Source organism: Nyctereutes procyonoides, unplaced genomic scaffold, assembly GCF_905146905.1.
Source record: "Nyctereutes procyonoides isolate TBG_1078 unplaced genomic scaffold, NYPRO_anot_genome, whole genome shotgun sequence".
NCBI lineage: Eukaryota > Metazoa > Chordata > Mammalia > Carnivora > Canidae > Nyctereutes > Nyctereutes procyonoides.
In genome coordinates, this window is record NW_026575121.1 from 50,849,518 (window position 1) to 50,865,058 (window position 15,541).

Consider the following 15,541-nt stretch of genomic DNA (forward strand, 5'->3'; position numbering starts at 1 on the left):
CTGCTAATATTTGTGAAGTATTGCAAAGTATTGTGAAGTATTGTGAAGGTGTTGCTGAACCTTATCTTTGATTTCTAGATAAGGAAACTAAAACCCAGAATAAAAATTAGGGTCATGAGTTAGGAATGGAAGTGTTAGCAAATATGACCTCTTGGGCTCTTCCTTTCATCTTACTTTTACTAAAAATGTTCAGTTGAATTAGATATTCTGACAAGTCAGGGCATCCATCGGTAAAAGTTTCCAAATGTGTGTTGTGTTTTCTTAGCATCTTTATAGTCCTCTGGCAATAAATAAGATTGGAGACTTACCCCTGGTAATCAAGACTCCCTGTACCCCCTTGTTAGCTTCATCACAGAGTGGGGCTATATGAACCAGAAGCAGAGGGTAAGTGTAACATACCAAGAAAATTTCCTTGAAGCCACTGAAAAGTTCTCGAACAACTTTCCTCATCTGGGGCACCAGTTTGAATATTCGCAGAGGTCTCAGGCACCGCAGAACCATTAAAAGCTGAGCTCCAGATTCAGCAGGCACGTTTTGAGGCATCCAACAAAGAAATATCAAGCTTACCTAGCAAGTGAAAAAAAAATCTCTAGAATTTATATAATTTATCCTTCACTATCTACACTTGTCTAAGAGCCAACTGCAGACAGCTTTCCTTGAGAGAGTCCAAATGGTCTATAGAACTAGGATTCACAAGCTATATATGCAGATTCTTAACTCTGAACCCAATCTAGACCTGCCAGGGGTGCCAAAGGAAAAGTCGTCAGCTGTTTGCAGAAATGAAGTGGGAGTGCCCACATCGTGTGTATGTGTACCCCAGTGCATTCTCCTCCTTATTTTAACTTATAGGCTGGAGGCTCAGATTGAAATTCCTTTGATCAAGGATGCTCACCCTCATGCTTGACCTGATTCTCACTCTTTTATTGACGATCTAAAGATACTACATGTTAACGGTCACAATTTTCCTTCTTATGTTGGAAAAGACATTGATTTTATGCCTTCTTGGACATATAGAAAAAATGAAATTTCTTCAAGTCCCTTCCTATAGTTTCCCAATTTAGTTTAACTGAACAGTTGAATGGTCACCTTGTCTAGCCAGGTATTTTGTATATTGGAATTGAAAGACAGGTCCAACTACTCTCATGTTAGGTTGGTTTTAGCAATGAGGAGCTCATCAATCAATTACGATGTAGGTTTTGTTTTTGTTTTTTAGTATGGGAGCCACAGGATTGTGAGGTGTGAATGAGATTTCTATCTTAGGCCTTATTAATATATGTCTTATGTGGATAGGAATGTGGTTGATGTATGTGAAGCATATCCATGGAATTTCTTAATGCTTTTTATTTAGATTTTTTGTGCATGCCTTCATTTGCCTGTAGTAGACTACCTGCGACTCAGTAATGGCATCTAAACCTCTGATACTCACATATCTTTCTCTTGGACTGAGAAAGGCAGAGAGTTCACAAAACCACAGTGTCTCACATTTAGGAAATAACAGAGACTCACAAGATATATAAATATGTCCATGACTCCACCAAAGTCTCTGATGACAGCAGTTGGAGTGAAAAATAAGCCATCTGCCATAATCTTCAGATTAAGCTCGATGCTCATGAATATCACAAACACGTACTCGGCAATCTGAAATGGGAAGGAGGCAGTTGGGTCACTAAGAAGGGACAAACTGCAGCCCAGTGTTTTCTGCTGAGCTGTGGGCTGAGATTTGGCAGCCATACCTGCAAAGTTGGGGCGTGCATGACTCTTCGAAAGGGGGACTCAAACATCATGGAAATGCAGGAACAGATGGTTACGATGATCATGACCCAGTCCAGGTAAGTCACCAAGCCCAGCAAATCACTGCCAGAGACCAAACAAGATTGAGAAACGAAGGCTCCAGGGAAGGCTGTGCATGTCAGAGATGACCCTTCTGTGATTCTAGAAATGTGACTGGCATTTTTTTAAATCCCCAATTGTCTATTTCATAGCATGATATGGCAAGAAAATAAAGAGAATCTTTAAATTTTCATGCAGTATAAAGTAGTACATGGAGATTTCAAATGTGCATGGAAAACGGACTTTGTAATGCTTACTAAAGTTGATGGTACTTTGTATTTTTCACAGCTCCTGTGACGGGATCTGTTTTAGATCTGGAAGAGAGAACAAACACAAAATTCTGCAACATAGCAAGCGTGTTATCACTTGGCAGCATGGGATTTATAAACATCTTATCTACCTAAAATCTCTTTTATATCCTCTATAAAATTACATTTCCAGGAACTGTGTGACTTTCAAAGGCAGAGAACATTAGGTGACAGAAAAATCCAAAGAGGTTGCGGCTGATGTTTGTGAAAGTAAAGTTTAAAATTTCTCAAAATCCTTGATTTTAGAATTCATGACTCCATTTAACAATTTTTGACATGCATGTGACAAAATTCAGACTTCCATTTAAAAACACTCAGTTAAAGACCCTGTCCTAGCAGTTCAAGAATTTCCCTCAGAAAAGACCCCGAATAGCCAGGGGAATTTTAAAAAAGAAAACCATAGCTGGGGGCATCACAATGCCAGATTTCAGGTTGTACTACAAAGCTGTGGTCATCAAGACAGTGTGGTACTGGCACAAAACCAGACACATAGATCAATGGAACAGAATAGAGAATCCAGAAGTGGACCCTGAACTTTATGGTCAAGTAATATTCGATAAAGGAGGAAAGACTATCCACTGGAAGAAAGACAGTCTCTTCAATAAATGGTGCTGGGAAAATTGGACATCCACATGCAGAAGAATGAAACTAGACCACTCTCTTGCACCATACACAAAGATAAACTCAAAATGGATGAAAGATATAAATGTGAGACAGGATTCCATCAAAATCCTAGAGGAGAACACAGGCAACACCCTTTTTGAACTCAGCCACAGTAACTTCTTGAAAGGTACATCCACGAAGACAAAAGAAACAAAAGCAAAAATGAACTATTGGGATTTCATCAAGATAAGAAGCTTTTGCACAGCAAAGGATACAGTCAACAAAACTAAAAGACAACCTACAGAATGGGAGAAGGTATTTGCAAATGACGTATCAGATAAAGGGCTAGTTTCCAAGATCTATAAAGAACTTATTAAACTCAACACCAAAGAAACAAACAATCCAATCATGAAATGGGCAAAAAAACATGAAGAGAAATCTCACAGAGGAAGACATAGACATGGCCAACAAGCACATGAGAAAATGCTCCGCATCACTGGCCATCAGGGAAATACAAATCAAAACCACAATGAGATACCACCTCACACCAGTGAGAATGGGGAAAATTAACAAGGCAGGAAACCACAAATGTTGGAGAGGATGCGGAGAAAAGGGAACCCTCTTACACTGTTGGTGGGAATGTGAACTGGAGCAGCCACTCTGGAAAACTGTGTGGAGGTTCCTCAAAGAGTTAAAAATAGACCTTCCCTACTACCCAGCAATTGCACTGCTGGGGATTTGCCCCAAAGATTCAGATGCAATGAAACGCCGGGACACCTGCACCCCGATGTTTATAGCAGCAATGTCCACAATAGCCAAACTGTGGAAGGAGCCTCGGTGTCCATCGACAGATGAATGGATAAAGAAGATGTGGTTTATGTATACAATGGAATGTTACTCAGCCATTAGAAACGACAAATACCCACCATTTGCTTCAACGTGGATGGAACTGGAGGGTGTTATGCTGAGTGAAGTAAGTCAGTCGGAGAAAGACAAACATTGTATGTTCTCATTCATTTGGGGAATATAAATAGTAGTTAAAGGGAATATAAGGGAAGGGAGAAGAAATGTGTGGGAAATGTCAGAAAGGGAGACAGAACATGAAGACTCCTAACTCTGGGAAACGAACTAGGGGTGGTGGAAGGGGAGGAGGGCGGGGGGTGGGGGTGAATGAGTGACGGGCATTGAGGTGGGCACTTGACGGGATGAGCACTGGGTGTTATTCTGTATGTTGGTAAATTGAACACCAATAAAAAATAAATTTATTAAAAAAAAGAATTTCCCTCATGATTATTCAGTTAAATTTCCAGAAATTAGATGGAGCTCTTTCCCCTGTGTTGAACCATGATCTTGAGTGATTTATATAGAATTTCTTGTCCCCCTGCTCACATTGTAAGTTTTGCTTTCAGGAAGCCAGTGCCCAAGCTTCAGTGAAGCCCCTGATGGTCTGGATGTGTGTGTGTTCCCAATTACAGTAAAGTCTTCCTCCATCCACATCAGCTGCAGAGCTGACAAAAGGAGGCTAAGTCCACACTAAATGAGGTGGAGAATTAGCAATTAGATGTTAGCATGGAGGCAGCCAACAGGATAAATCCAGATGAAATACTCACTTGGGGAATTGATCATATAAACTCTAAACTACCTGCTTCTTTCTTTTACTTTATGAAAACTCAGGGAGGTTTTTAATCATTAGGACTCAGGTGCCTTAAATTGGGAGGGTCTTTCCAGAACGGCTGAGAGAACACTAGACTGCCAGTCAGAGAGAGCCATGCACTAGTTGGAGTCTCTGAGCAGAGCCAGGCCCTTAACCTCTGCTAATTTAAATGTTCTCCTCTGTTGGGGGTTGGGAGCAGAGGGGGAGGACATACAAATGACACCAAATAGTTTGCCAGGTGTCCTCCAACCCTGAATATTACCACGCTATTGTAACAAAGTAGCATAGACCAAGTAGCTTAAACAACAGAAACATTTTCTCTGAGTCCTGGAGGGAGAAGTGCGAGATGAAGGTGTGGGCAGGGTTGGTCCCTTCTGGGGGCTGTGAAGGAAGGATCTATTCTAGATCTCCCTCCTTGGTTTGTAGATGGCCGTCTTCTCCCTATGTCTTCACACTGTCTGCCCTCTATAGGTGTCTGTGTCCACATGTCCTCCTCTTCTTAGGACAGTAGTCCTAAGGACAGTAGTGGATTAGGGCACACCTCAATCACCTCATCTTAATTTAATTAACTCTTGAAAGAGGATATTTCCAAATAAAGTCACATTCTGAGGTACTAGGGGTTAAGGCTTCAACATATGATTTTTTGGGGGCGGGGGGGGGGGGTGGGGGACACACATAGTTCAGCCCAAAACAGATAGCGATGATCATATGCTACTAATAACAGCATCGAGGAAGATCCAATTTAGATGGAAAGCTTTCACACTTTCTCCAGGACGCTTAAGGTCTTCAGGATGTTTACTAAAGTTATGCAGCACAAAAACTCCATTTTATCCACTGGTTGCCTTCTAAAATTGACTTGGGTCATCACAAATGCTGCGTCCTCCTGGTCGACCAGACTGCCTGCCTCTTATTTATTCTAGAATAAACCAATTAGGGTATTTTAGCCACAAAGAAACTCAAGAAGATGTAGGCAATGATCTTCCTATGTCATTCAGTCTATGCTTGGTTCAGTATTTCCAAAACAAAACGTGGAGTTAGTAACACTGACAGAAATGTATTTGGTGACTGTTAAAATGAGCACATAAAGGTGGCTGTTCAGTGGTTCATAAACGTGAGTTTTATATAAATGTTAACGACTTGCAACCTTTGTTTGTTTTCCACCTGGTCGGCCACTCGGCAAAGAGGAGCAGCATGATTAATTAGCCCACGGTTTATTTTGTGACCCCATTAGGATTACATGCTCCTTCTCCCCCCTATGACAACCTCTCCTGCTGTTTGTATGACTCAGGCCAAACACCTGGCTGAAATGGAGTGTACTTACGCATTGAAGCGTGCCCGGACCACCACCCGGCAGAAGTTTCTGAACCTGTGCTCCCGTCCAACTATGAACAGTGGCTTGTCGAAGTATGGGTGATTCTCTCTCAGCTCCTCTTCCTGCACTTTCCTGGAAGTGGAAATTTATGTACAGTAATGCTGAGGGAAAGGCTGTCATTCCAGCACGAGGGCCCAGAAACAACTATAGCACTCTGTACCTTTTCATTTCTGCTTGCTCCTTTTTTTCCTGGATCATCTTGATTTCACTGTCTTCTCTCTGTGCATTTCTATATCTCACTGTATTGGAGTGCTAGAAATACAATAAAAGGAAGACTTTTTTGAAGGCCCAGAAAGATCATTTAAAAAAAACTGAAGTTAATATCTTTATTTTAACATATATTTTAAATGGCCACATTCATCTTAGCAAGGGCATTTTTTTTCCTTGTACAGGGTATTTCTTTTTTCAAAAAAAAAAAATATTTGTTGAGGACCTATTATGTGCCAGGCACTTTTGCAGTGCTGGGGATATGGCAAAAAAGCAAAAATAGAGGATGAAATCCCGCTCTTGTGGGGCTGACATCCTAGTCAGGAGAGACAGATAAAAATTCAATCATAATATGGGATGCTGTTAGAAGATATTCAGTGCTGTGTTATCAACAAAATGGATAGAGAGTGCTAGAAGGCTCCAACTTTGAACAGACTGGTCACAGCAGGCCTCAATAAGAAGCTGTTATTTGAGCAAAGATGAGAAGGATCTGCAGGCCGCTAGGTTATCTGCAGAAATGTGCTTTTCCAGAGGAAGGGAGGTCCTCATGTGCAGGGAACAGCTGCGTGCACCTGGAACAGCCAAGATGCCCTGTGGGTGGAGTCAAGAGGGCAAGCACCAGTAGACATGGAGGCCAGAGGCATGGGAGGGACCTGATGATGCACGACTCTGACTCTGGTTTTCACTCCGTGGGACACGGACAGCTGTTGCTCAAATAACCTGATAGATATTATCAAGGATTCTTTTGATTTCATTATCTATATCTTCTGTCATTGGAGTGAGACAGATGAAACTCTCTATTTTAAATTGCTTCTGTTATGGAGAAAAAGACATCAGGAGTGATTTCTTAGGAAATTAGCAGAGCCTCATCACCTTTTGCTATGGAGAAGATAGCACACCTCAATCACACATTTATTATATGTCTGTGTAATAAATAGAGTAAAAAAATCTTTGGGGGAGCCTGGGTGGCTCAGTTAGTTAAATGTATGCCTTTGGCTCAGGTCATGATCCCCGGTCCTGGAATTGAGCCCTGCATTGGGCTCCCTGCTTGGCGGGGAGCCTGCTTCTCCCTCTTCCTCTGCCTGCTTCTCCTGTTGACTGTGCTCTCTCTCTCTCTCTCTCTCTGTGTGTGTGTGTGTGTCAAATAATTAAAAAAAAAAAAGTCTTTGAAGAAGAACTAAGCCTCTGGAATTGAGACTATTCAGGTAAGGCCTTTTGTTGTGTATATTTAAACACATATTTTCAAAGCCATGTTCTAATTTGGTTCTTAAGTAGGCTATGTGTTCCTAGTCAATCACACTGAAGGAAAGTGCTTTGAACTAGTGTTGCCTCTCTGAATTTGCTTCTAGAAATTTTCTCCACACAACATGCCTGGCCCCCAGATTATACGTACTTAGGCCATATGTACTGATCACAATTCCACGTAGACCATGTGGTAGATCATATCAGACAGACCTCTGGCTTAAAAATCATGGCACTAACAGATGTGTGCACCAATGAGAACCCAGTAAAATGGGTAATGATGGTATCAGGTGTTCTCATCACCAACTTCTTCTGTTGTCAGTTGTGCCTGGAACACTTAGGATAGTTTACTCTAAGATAGCAGTTTCTACAGACTGAAAGCAGTTGGATTATTCTGGCAACTCCAGAAACTCTTAAGAAATACGAGGAAAAAGTAGTGAAAAAGACAAACAAAAACCCCAAAACCCTAAGGCTTGCTACTTTTCTTTTGCTAGACCTCATTTCTCAAACGCCATCCTTGGCTCTGAACATTCGAGACTCTTTTCTTAATGAATTTAGCCAGACTTAACTGAAGACCTCTATTTTAATGAGGGTGTCACTAAGGTTAATTATTTAATATGCACTTTGTAAGTCTCTTAGATACCTCAGCATGACACAGCTGCTGGTGAGTCTAACTCAGAGGCTAGACTTCTGCCTCCATGGGTTTCCCTGGGTTCTCAGGTGGCTTGTTTCTTCTCTTCGTTTGAGTCTATGGTCTAATACAAATGTGTGAACACTATCTTCTCAAACACTTCCTGCCTCCAAATCTACATCTTTGATTTCTTAATATTTTTTGTTTTCTTTATAATGCAGAGCAAAACTGTCACAGCAATGGACACATGACGGAGAATAAGTAAAAAAAACACTTCCAGAAATGATTATATATTTGTTTCCTTGCTTAGTCTTTGATCTCTTTTACTAACATCTACGTTCCTGGAAGGCAGAGTTTTTGTCTTGTTTCCCCACTGCTCCTCATCACTTAGAACAGGGCCTGGAACATAATAAACACTTGGTAAATATTTTTTGAGTCAGTTAATAAATCAATGAATGACCTGGAGTCTAAAAGCAAAGAAATTCTTGGGAAATACTATGCAGTCTTTGATGTAAAAATTCTTCTAGAAATAGGATTTTATTTCCTAGTATGTAAAGCCTTAAAGTTATCTAGATCTACTGGATCAAGATTCTAGAATATTTGGAAATTAATAAAAGCTTAAAGTTAATGATACAAATCAATTCTATAAAATGCTTTAAATATCTTGAACATCAGTCAAAGGCAAATGACATATCACTTTTGTGTTGCTATCTTAATGAAGACATGTGTTTTGTGGAATATCTGGATTTTTGAAAGGTTAATGATCACTCTTCTGTACTGGCCATCTAATTTGCTACCAGAGTTTCCTGATTCCCTCTGGTATAAAGTCTTATGGAGACAGGACAATGTTACAAAAGGACCCATGCTCTAGAATAGTCTAAGCAGCTATATAAATGCATTTTCAGAATGTTTCCCAAATCCAAAGCATTGCTTAGAACTTACGTCTTGAGTCAGGGTTTCAAGAGATTTGCCCCTGCTGATCCTCTGGCTGTTGGATCCATGTCTTAGTGACCTAAAACAACCACAACCAACTGCTCATTACATCCAAGACCAAATCTTAACTTTTAAGAAATGACCATTATAAGTCCAAAATAAAGTAACTTTTCTCATGCCGTCTCAAATGCTTATTATTTCTTTTCATAGTGAAAGCTTTCATGTATTCAAATGTCTTTGTTCTCATCTAACAAATTTCAGAATTTTTCTTTCTGATTTTAAAACAATTTGGTCATCACCAAGGAAAAAGTTTTTGAAAGAATTTTTGAATCTTTGACTCTGATTGTGAGTTTTGTTATCGTTGCCATCAGCAAATAGAACAAAGTTCCTCACACACCCCTGTCTGCTAACTGGGGCTGTGCGCAGAGAGCATTTTCTGTAAAACTCCTTTCCTTGGTTTCTCTGCAGCTTTGTCTCCTGGTGTATTTACCTGCGCTCCTGGCGGATATGATGCTGCACACTGAGAATTGACCTTTCCTTTGCTGGCTGCCCCTCAAATGATCCGCTCAGCATGCGCTGTCGAGTGCAAGCTCTAGGAAAAAAAAGGAGCCCGAGATAAATGCCTGATCGGTACACTTGGGATGAATAATACACAACTGCTCATTATTCTTATTATTTTTAAGGAAACAGCAATGATAGGGCAAAACACAGCAAATGACACATAACCATAAAGGAAAATGGGCTTGAGGCTCTGTGTCAAGAACACTTACAAAGCAGAACTGTCACAGCTACGGGCGGTGCTGGAAAATAAACGGAAAGCTCCTGCCTGCCACGACTTGCTTGCCCCCACCCAAGGAGAGAGCTCCCATCAGGATTCTGCAAGAAGTAGGGCTAGCCTAACCCTAGGTAAGTATGATGTTCGTTTTGAATTTAGACGAGGAGGTTTCTAAGAACAGCCCTTTGGGGAAGGATTTGTCTACCCAGGCCTCTGGGATGATAGAGTATATGTTCCAAAGAGATTTTGCGGAACTCCAGGCAAATAGGAGAACATAAAACTAGAAGCAAAAGTGACGTGTAAAGAGAAGTAATTAAAGCTGAGATTAATAACTAGAGGAACCTCAGTCCAAAGCCTGTGGATTACAGGTAACCAGTTACCACTTTCTTTGCAACCACAAAACTCTGAAGACTTTTTAAAATATGCCCACTTGAAACCATATGTGGGCTGCTATAGTTTCAGATTTGCTAATGAGGGAAGATAATTGGGTGACTCAACACCTGGGGTGTGAATGATTGGAAGAGAAAACAAAACTCCTCTTCCAGAAAGCTCTCTCCAACTGGAAATGACAGCAATTCCCTTGATGTAGTAGTCAAGTGGAAAGAAAATAATACAGAGGCCCAGAGATCTGTGTTCCACAGGCGACACTGCCACAGACTAGGTGAGGGGCCTTTGGGCTCAGTTTTCTTATTGGTAAAGTGAGGACAAGACCTTGATCTCAAGGTAAACTCACAGACTTAAAATGCAATGATTTTACAATATGCAAATCCTATGATGTTGTATTTGTTTAATGAATCAAGATTTGTTCAGAACACATGACTTCTGTCATTGCCTTAGATAGATCTTTCATACTTATGTTTCCTAAAACACATCTCTAGACTGGCTTTGAATTAGATTATCACTGTCCGTCTTGGAGTTAAGATCTTAAAAAAGAGATCCACATCTATTTAGCATACTTTGAAGCAGCTCTTATGATATCACCTGTATATTCAAGTAGTTAAAAATGCTTTTGATGCCAATGAAGATAATTACGGTACCTATATAAATCATGCAAATTCAGTGAATGTAAATGTATTACAGGAAGCAATCCCTCGTTCCCCAAATCACTCTTCTTAGTTTAATAAGCACCATGGACCATTTCGAGATGAAATCCAAAGTCAAAATTTTATGAAACACCAAGGATTCATGCCATGAAAGACAGAGAATGTGCTTATTTCCAGGACTAGAATGGCATCCCACAGGAAGACACATTTATAAGTTAGGCTGAGTTCACAGAGGTTTAGCACGATCATGTACGATGTATGTATACTAAGAATTGTTCTTTAGACCAAGGACTGCAAATCACGAAGCATCCAGAGAACATCTATTTGTGTGTGTCTGTGTGTTTAAGATTTTATTGGTTTATTCATGAGAGAGACACCGAGAGGCAGAGACATAGGCAGAGGGAGAAGCAGGCACCCCATGGGGAGCTTTATGCAGGACTTGACCTCAGGACCCCAGGCTCATGACTTGAGCCAAAGGCAGATGCTTAATCACTGAGCCAACCAGGCATCCTTGGAGAACACCTATTTGGAGAACAGTGTTATCCTGGCACAGATGCAGAGATCTCTGCCATTTGTGTAAACGTCAAGGCTTAACCTTTGGCCACTCTCTTAGTAACCTTTATTTTTTGTCACAAGACTCCCCCCAAAGTAGTTGAGCCCCTAGGCCTTACATACAAAACACATACAACTCAATTACAGTACATCTTTTTGAACTGGCTGTCCCTGCTCTGTTTGAAATGAAAGAATATCACTGACTTTGAGCTGCCTGTGATAAAGGTCTGTTGGAAGTTGCCTGAGAGCTCAGGCTGAGCATGCCCCGCCATTCTTGCTGGGGAAGAGTCAGGACTGCATCTATGGATTGCAGAACCTCATGGATGTCCCAGCAGCCAAGTCATTTTAACACACCCCCACCCACTGGGGTGGCTCTGTGGGTCCTGTTGAGACTCCCTCCTCTGGCTGAACAGGGAAGGTCTCCAAGGTGGGTGGAGGCAGATCCAGTATTGGTAAGACTCCACACCCTGTGGCATCTCTTCTAATCACCTCCACCATCAACATGGCTGAAGCATGGTGAGAATGCAACCCTTTTTCCTCTTTGGCTCAAGATCAGCCCTTACTTTCCCATTGGGGTCTAGAAAATTCAGAACATAACAGTAAAAGGAGCTGGAGTTTCAGCTATACATGGGACATATGAATCTTTGTTCTCTGTATGAGAAGGTCAGGGTGATAGGGTTTTTAGCTCTACCCTGCAATCAGAAAACGTGTTTAATCAGACTGAGATGGCCACTCCTATGTGCATAATATATAAAGCCACTGGCTTTATTTTTTTAAAAGATTATTTATTTATTCACGAGGCACACAGAGAGAGGCAGAGACATCGGCAGAGGGAGAAGCAGACTCCGGTGGGAGCCTGATGCAGGACTCGACCCCAGGACCCTGGGATCAAGACCTGAGCCAAAGGCAGTCACTCAACCACTGAGCCACCTAGGCATCCCAAAAGCACTGGCTTTCATTTCCTTTTCCTATCACTTTCTCCTGTGGATATAACAGTGTTAGTAAAATTTCAAATCAGAGAATGATGAGAAAAAGTTAAATCATGTAACAAATGACTTCAGAGTTCTGCTCCAGCCAAGCATACACCTTGGTGGTCTTCAGCTCCTTACTGAGGGGACCTGCCAGAGCCTGTGTTCTCTGAGCAGAGGCTGCTTACCCACCACCTCTTTCCCTGGAATTCCAAAGGTACCCACATAACCTGAGCAAAGTGAAGTCAGGCAGATGTGGCCCCTTCCCTCAGTGCCATGAGGTCACCTTTGGTGCCTCAGGCTCGGTGTGATATCTCTGAGCCCCTATGCCAGCCCCACACCCCAGTGCTGCTCTTATATCTGTTCTAGAACAATGGTCAACAACTATCTCCATCTTCATTTAGCAGCTCAACTCTTGCTGAGTCTCTTCTTAGACCAAATACTCTGATATCTCACTCTTTCCTTTGAGTGTCTAATGGTTTTTGAAGTAGGAAATTCTCTAGGTATGTGCTAGAGTTTCTTAGCTGAAAACTAGGGGCAACATTCATCTAGAAAATTGCTAAATAAACATTTGGGTGAAGGCAATTTGCAGAGATTGGGGTGGGTGGGGGACACATGAAGGGCAGTTCATTTGAAGGCTCCTGCAGGCTTTATTTCCCCTACTGAGGACAGTGGTGGATCTTACTAAAATTAAAACTCAAAATTCTCTTCTAGGCACTGTATCTATTATGGTTAATAACTAGCTATTTATCTATAATAGTTTTCACACAAAAACAACAGGTAATCGTATAAGAGAGACATCTTTTCTACAGATACATAAATCTGTCTGAAAAAACCTATGGGCAGGATACCTATGGACAGGATACCTGGGTGGTTGAGCGTCTGCCTTTGGCTCAGGGCATGATCCTGGGGTCCTCGGATTGAGTCCCACATTGGGGTTCCTATGAGGAGCCTGCTTCTCCCTCAGCCTAGGTCTCTGCCTCTCTTTCTGTGTCTCTCATGAATAAATAAATAAATTTTTTAAAAAAAAACCTATGGGAAAAACCTAATTACATTATACAAAAGAACTATGAGTTTCCTTTGGATGAAGGCAGGAACTCAATGGAAGGACATAAATCTGGGGTGGGAGGGGGGATGCAGGGAGCAAGGGAAGGAAGCTGCAAAATACTTCTGCCCTGAGGATACCTGGACATGAAGCAGGTATAGAAAGAAGGCCACATTAGGACGTTTCTGCATAAATAAAACAGCCTTATACAGAAGCCATTGTCACATTCTTTGATAACATAAAATATTTTGCTACTTTGGAAAATAACAGGCTTGGTAGAAAATTATTCACTTCAATCAGGCACAACTGGATTCCATGAAGAGGTCACGTATTCTCTAATACAATGTGCCAAGGCTCACATGAAAGTATGGTAAACATCTGTTTGCTTGCTTGCTTGCTTATTTATTTATTTTTAAGGATTTTATTTATTTATTCATGAGAGACACAGAGAGAGAGGCAGAGACACAGGCAGAGGGAGAAGCAGGCTCCATGCAGGGAGTCCGATGTGGGACTCGATCCCAGGTCTCCAGGATCAGGCCCTGGGCCAAAGGTGGCGCTAAACCACTGAGCCACCCAGGCTGCCCCTGCTTTATTATTTTTAAAAGGAAATATAATTTTATTATATACAAGTATATATTGTAATCCAAACTGTGAACTGTGAACTAGTATTTCCAACATGTATAACAGAATTACACACTTTGACACAAATGGGTTCGGAGAAGTAATATAAAGTGAGAAGTGAATATTCACCTACGTGAAAGCACAGACAAATGTTTTATGCCCCATGTTCCTACAGCATGGAGCCAAAGTTGTTCAATGCTTATGGCATTTTGTCATCATTGGTCACCCCCCTCATTAGACGGCAAGTTCTTTAGGCGCCATGTAACTGCTCATCCTTGTGTTCCCAGGAAGTGCAGCTCCTGGCATACTCCCAGGTAGAGCAATGACCAGGAGGAGTAGGTGCTAGGTGGAGAGGAAGAGGGAGACGGACAACATAGGAGGCTGAGGGAGGTATGGGGCTGGATCTGGAACTTGCTAGTCTCAAAGTTCAAACAGCACATTAGGTTAGTACTTTCATATCCAGCAGCATAGCTCAGATACAAAGTTCTGCCTTCAACTGGATGCCTAAGGTGAAGTCAGTTTGAGAACACACGAGGTTTAGAATCATGCAATTCCAACCTCAGCTTTCGCTTGGTTGTGGGACCTCTGGCAGGTGACGAGCATTCCCTGAGCCTCTGTGTCCCATATGTAAAATGGGTAACGATAGCACCTTTTCCACCAACTTCATAGGGAGTAGGGAAGATCAACTATGATTATGAATGTGCCAGTCTTTGGAAACACTGACACTTCGTTTACATTTTAGTTGCTATTATTTACTTTTCTATCTTGTCCCATATCATGGTTGGTGACATTCTACAGAGGGTGGAAGACAGAAGAGCAACTGTGACACAAGGTCATGTAGGAAGGTAAGTCTTCTCTGTTCTGAACCTGATCAACAGCGATATATGCCATGGACTACAGTTGCCATCTCTTAACCTGTCTCCATGTAGCCACTCTCAATAGACGTGGTACGTTATTATCCCAAGCAAAGAGATCTCCGAAATGAACTCCTGCAATGCTACCGTGCAGGTGTTTCTAAGATGGCCCCCAATGATCCTGCCTCCTGGTTTTCATGCTTTGGCATAACCCAAGAATGTGTGCAGGACTTAATGACGTGCTCTTAACAAATATAAGGTAAATAAATGGATGGGATAGATCACAAAACAAATGCATTCCATCTTCCTCACTTGCTGGTTCCGCCGAAACAAGCTGCCATGTTGTCCCATGTCACAGTTGGTATTAAAACATTCTACAGAGGGTGGAGGACTCTCTGTGGAATGAAGAGATCCACTCTTTAAGGAATGACAAGGGTGGACTTCTGCTAACAGTGCGCGAGAAAGGAATGGAAGCATTAATCTAACCGCTCACGGGGAGCTAAATCTTATTAAGAACAGGAGAGTGATCTAGGTAGGGGGTTCCTCCTGAGTAAGTCAAAATGCCTGCAGCCCAGTGAGAGACCCAGCCAAGCCACGCCCAGGTCCCCGACTGAGACTGTGAGATTAATCTGCATTGTTTCAATCACCAAGCTTTGGAGTAACTTGTTACCGGGCAATTTAAGAGTGATGATAACTAATACCGTTATCATTGCTGTCTTAAAATCTTCAACATCTTATTGCTCCTCAGAGAAAGATTAAGACTAGAAGCTCAGCACGGCATCAAAGTCCTGTAGGGTCCACCTCATCTTTCACCATTAGGGTTAAAGACCAAAGAGGGTGACAGCACTCCCACCGTGTCACTCTCCTTGGTCTTTTGGTTCCTTATAGGTGCCTCTCTCCAAA

General features: G+C 41.7%; 1 protein-coding gene across 1 annotated transcript in view; it reads right to left on the reverse strand.

The window, feature by feature from the left end:
* NALCN (sodium leak channel, non-selective) overlaps positions 1-15,541 on the reverse strand; it is a 318,102-nt gene that overhangs the window by 38,726 nt on the left and 263,835 nt on the right. Inside the window, exons 20-27 of the mRNA XM_055335586.1 lie at positions 9,271-9,372; positions 8,790-8,859; positions 5,928-6,019; positions 5,717-5,839; positions 2,088-2,144; positions 1,734-1,854; positions 1,507-1,638; positions 400-567 (exon numbers count right to left, since the gene is read on the reverse strand). Coding sequence (XP_055191561.1) covers positions 400-567; positions 1,507-1,638; positions 1,734-1,854; positions 2,088-2,144; positions 5,717-5,839; positions 5,928-6,019; positions 8,790-8,859; positions 9,271-9,372 — 865 coding nt within the window. The remainder of the gene's footprint in view (positions 1-399; positions 568-1,506; positions 1,639-1,733; positions 1,855-2,087; positions 2,145-5,716; positions 5,840-5,927; positions 6,020-8,789; positions 8,860-9,270; positions 9,373-15,541) is intronic.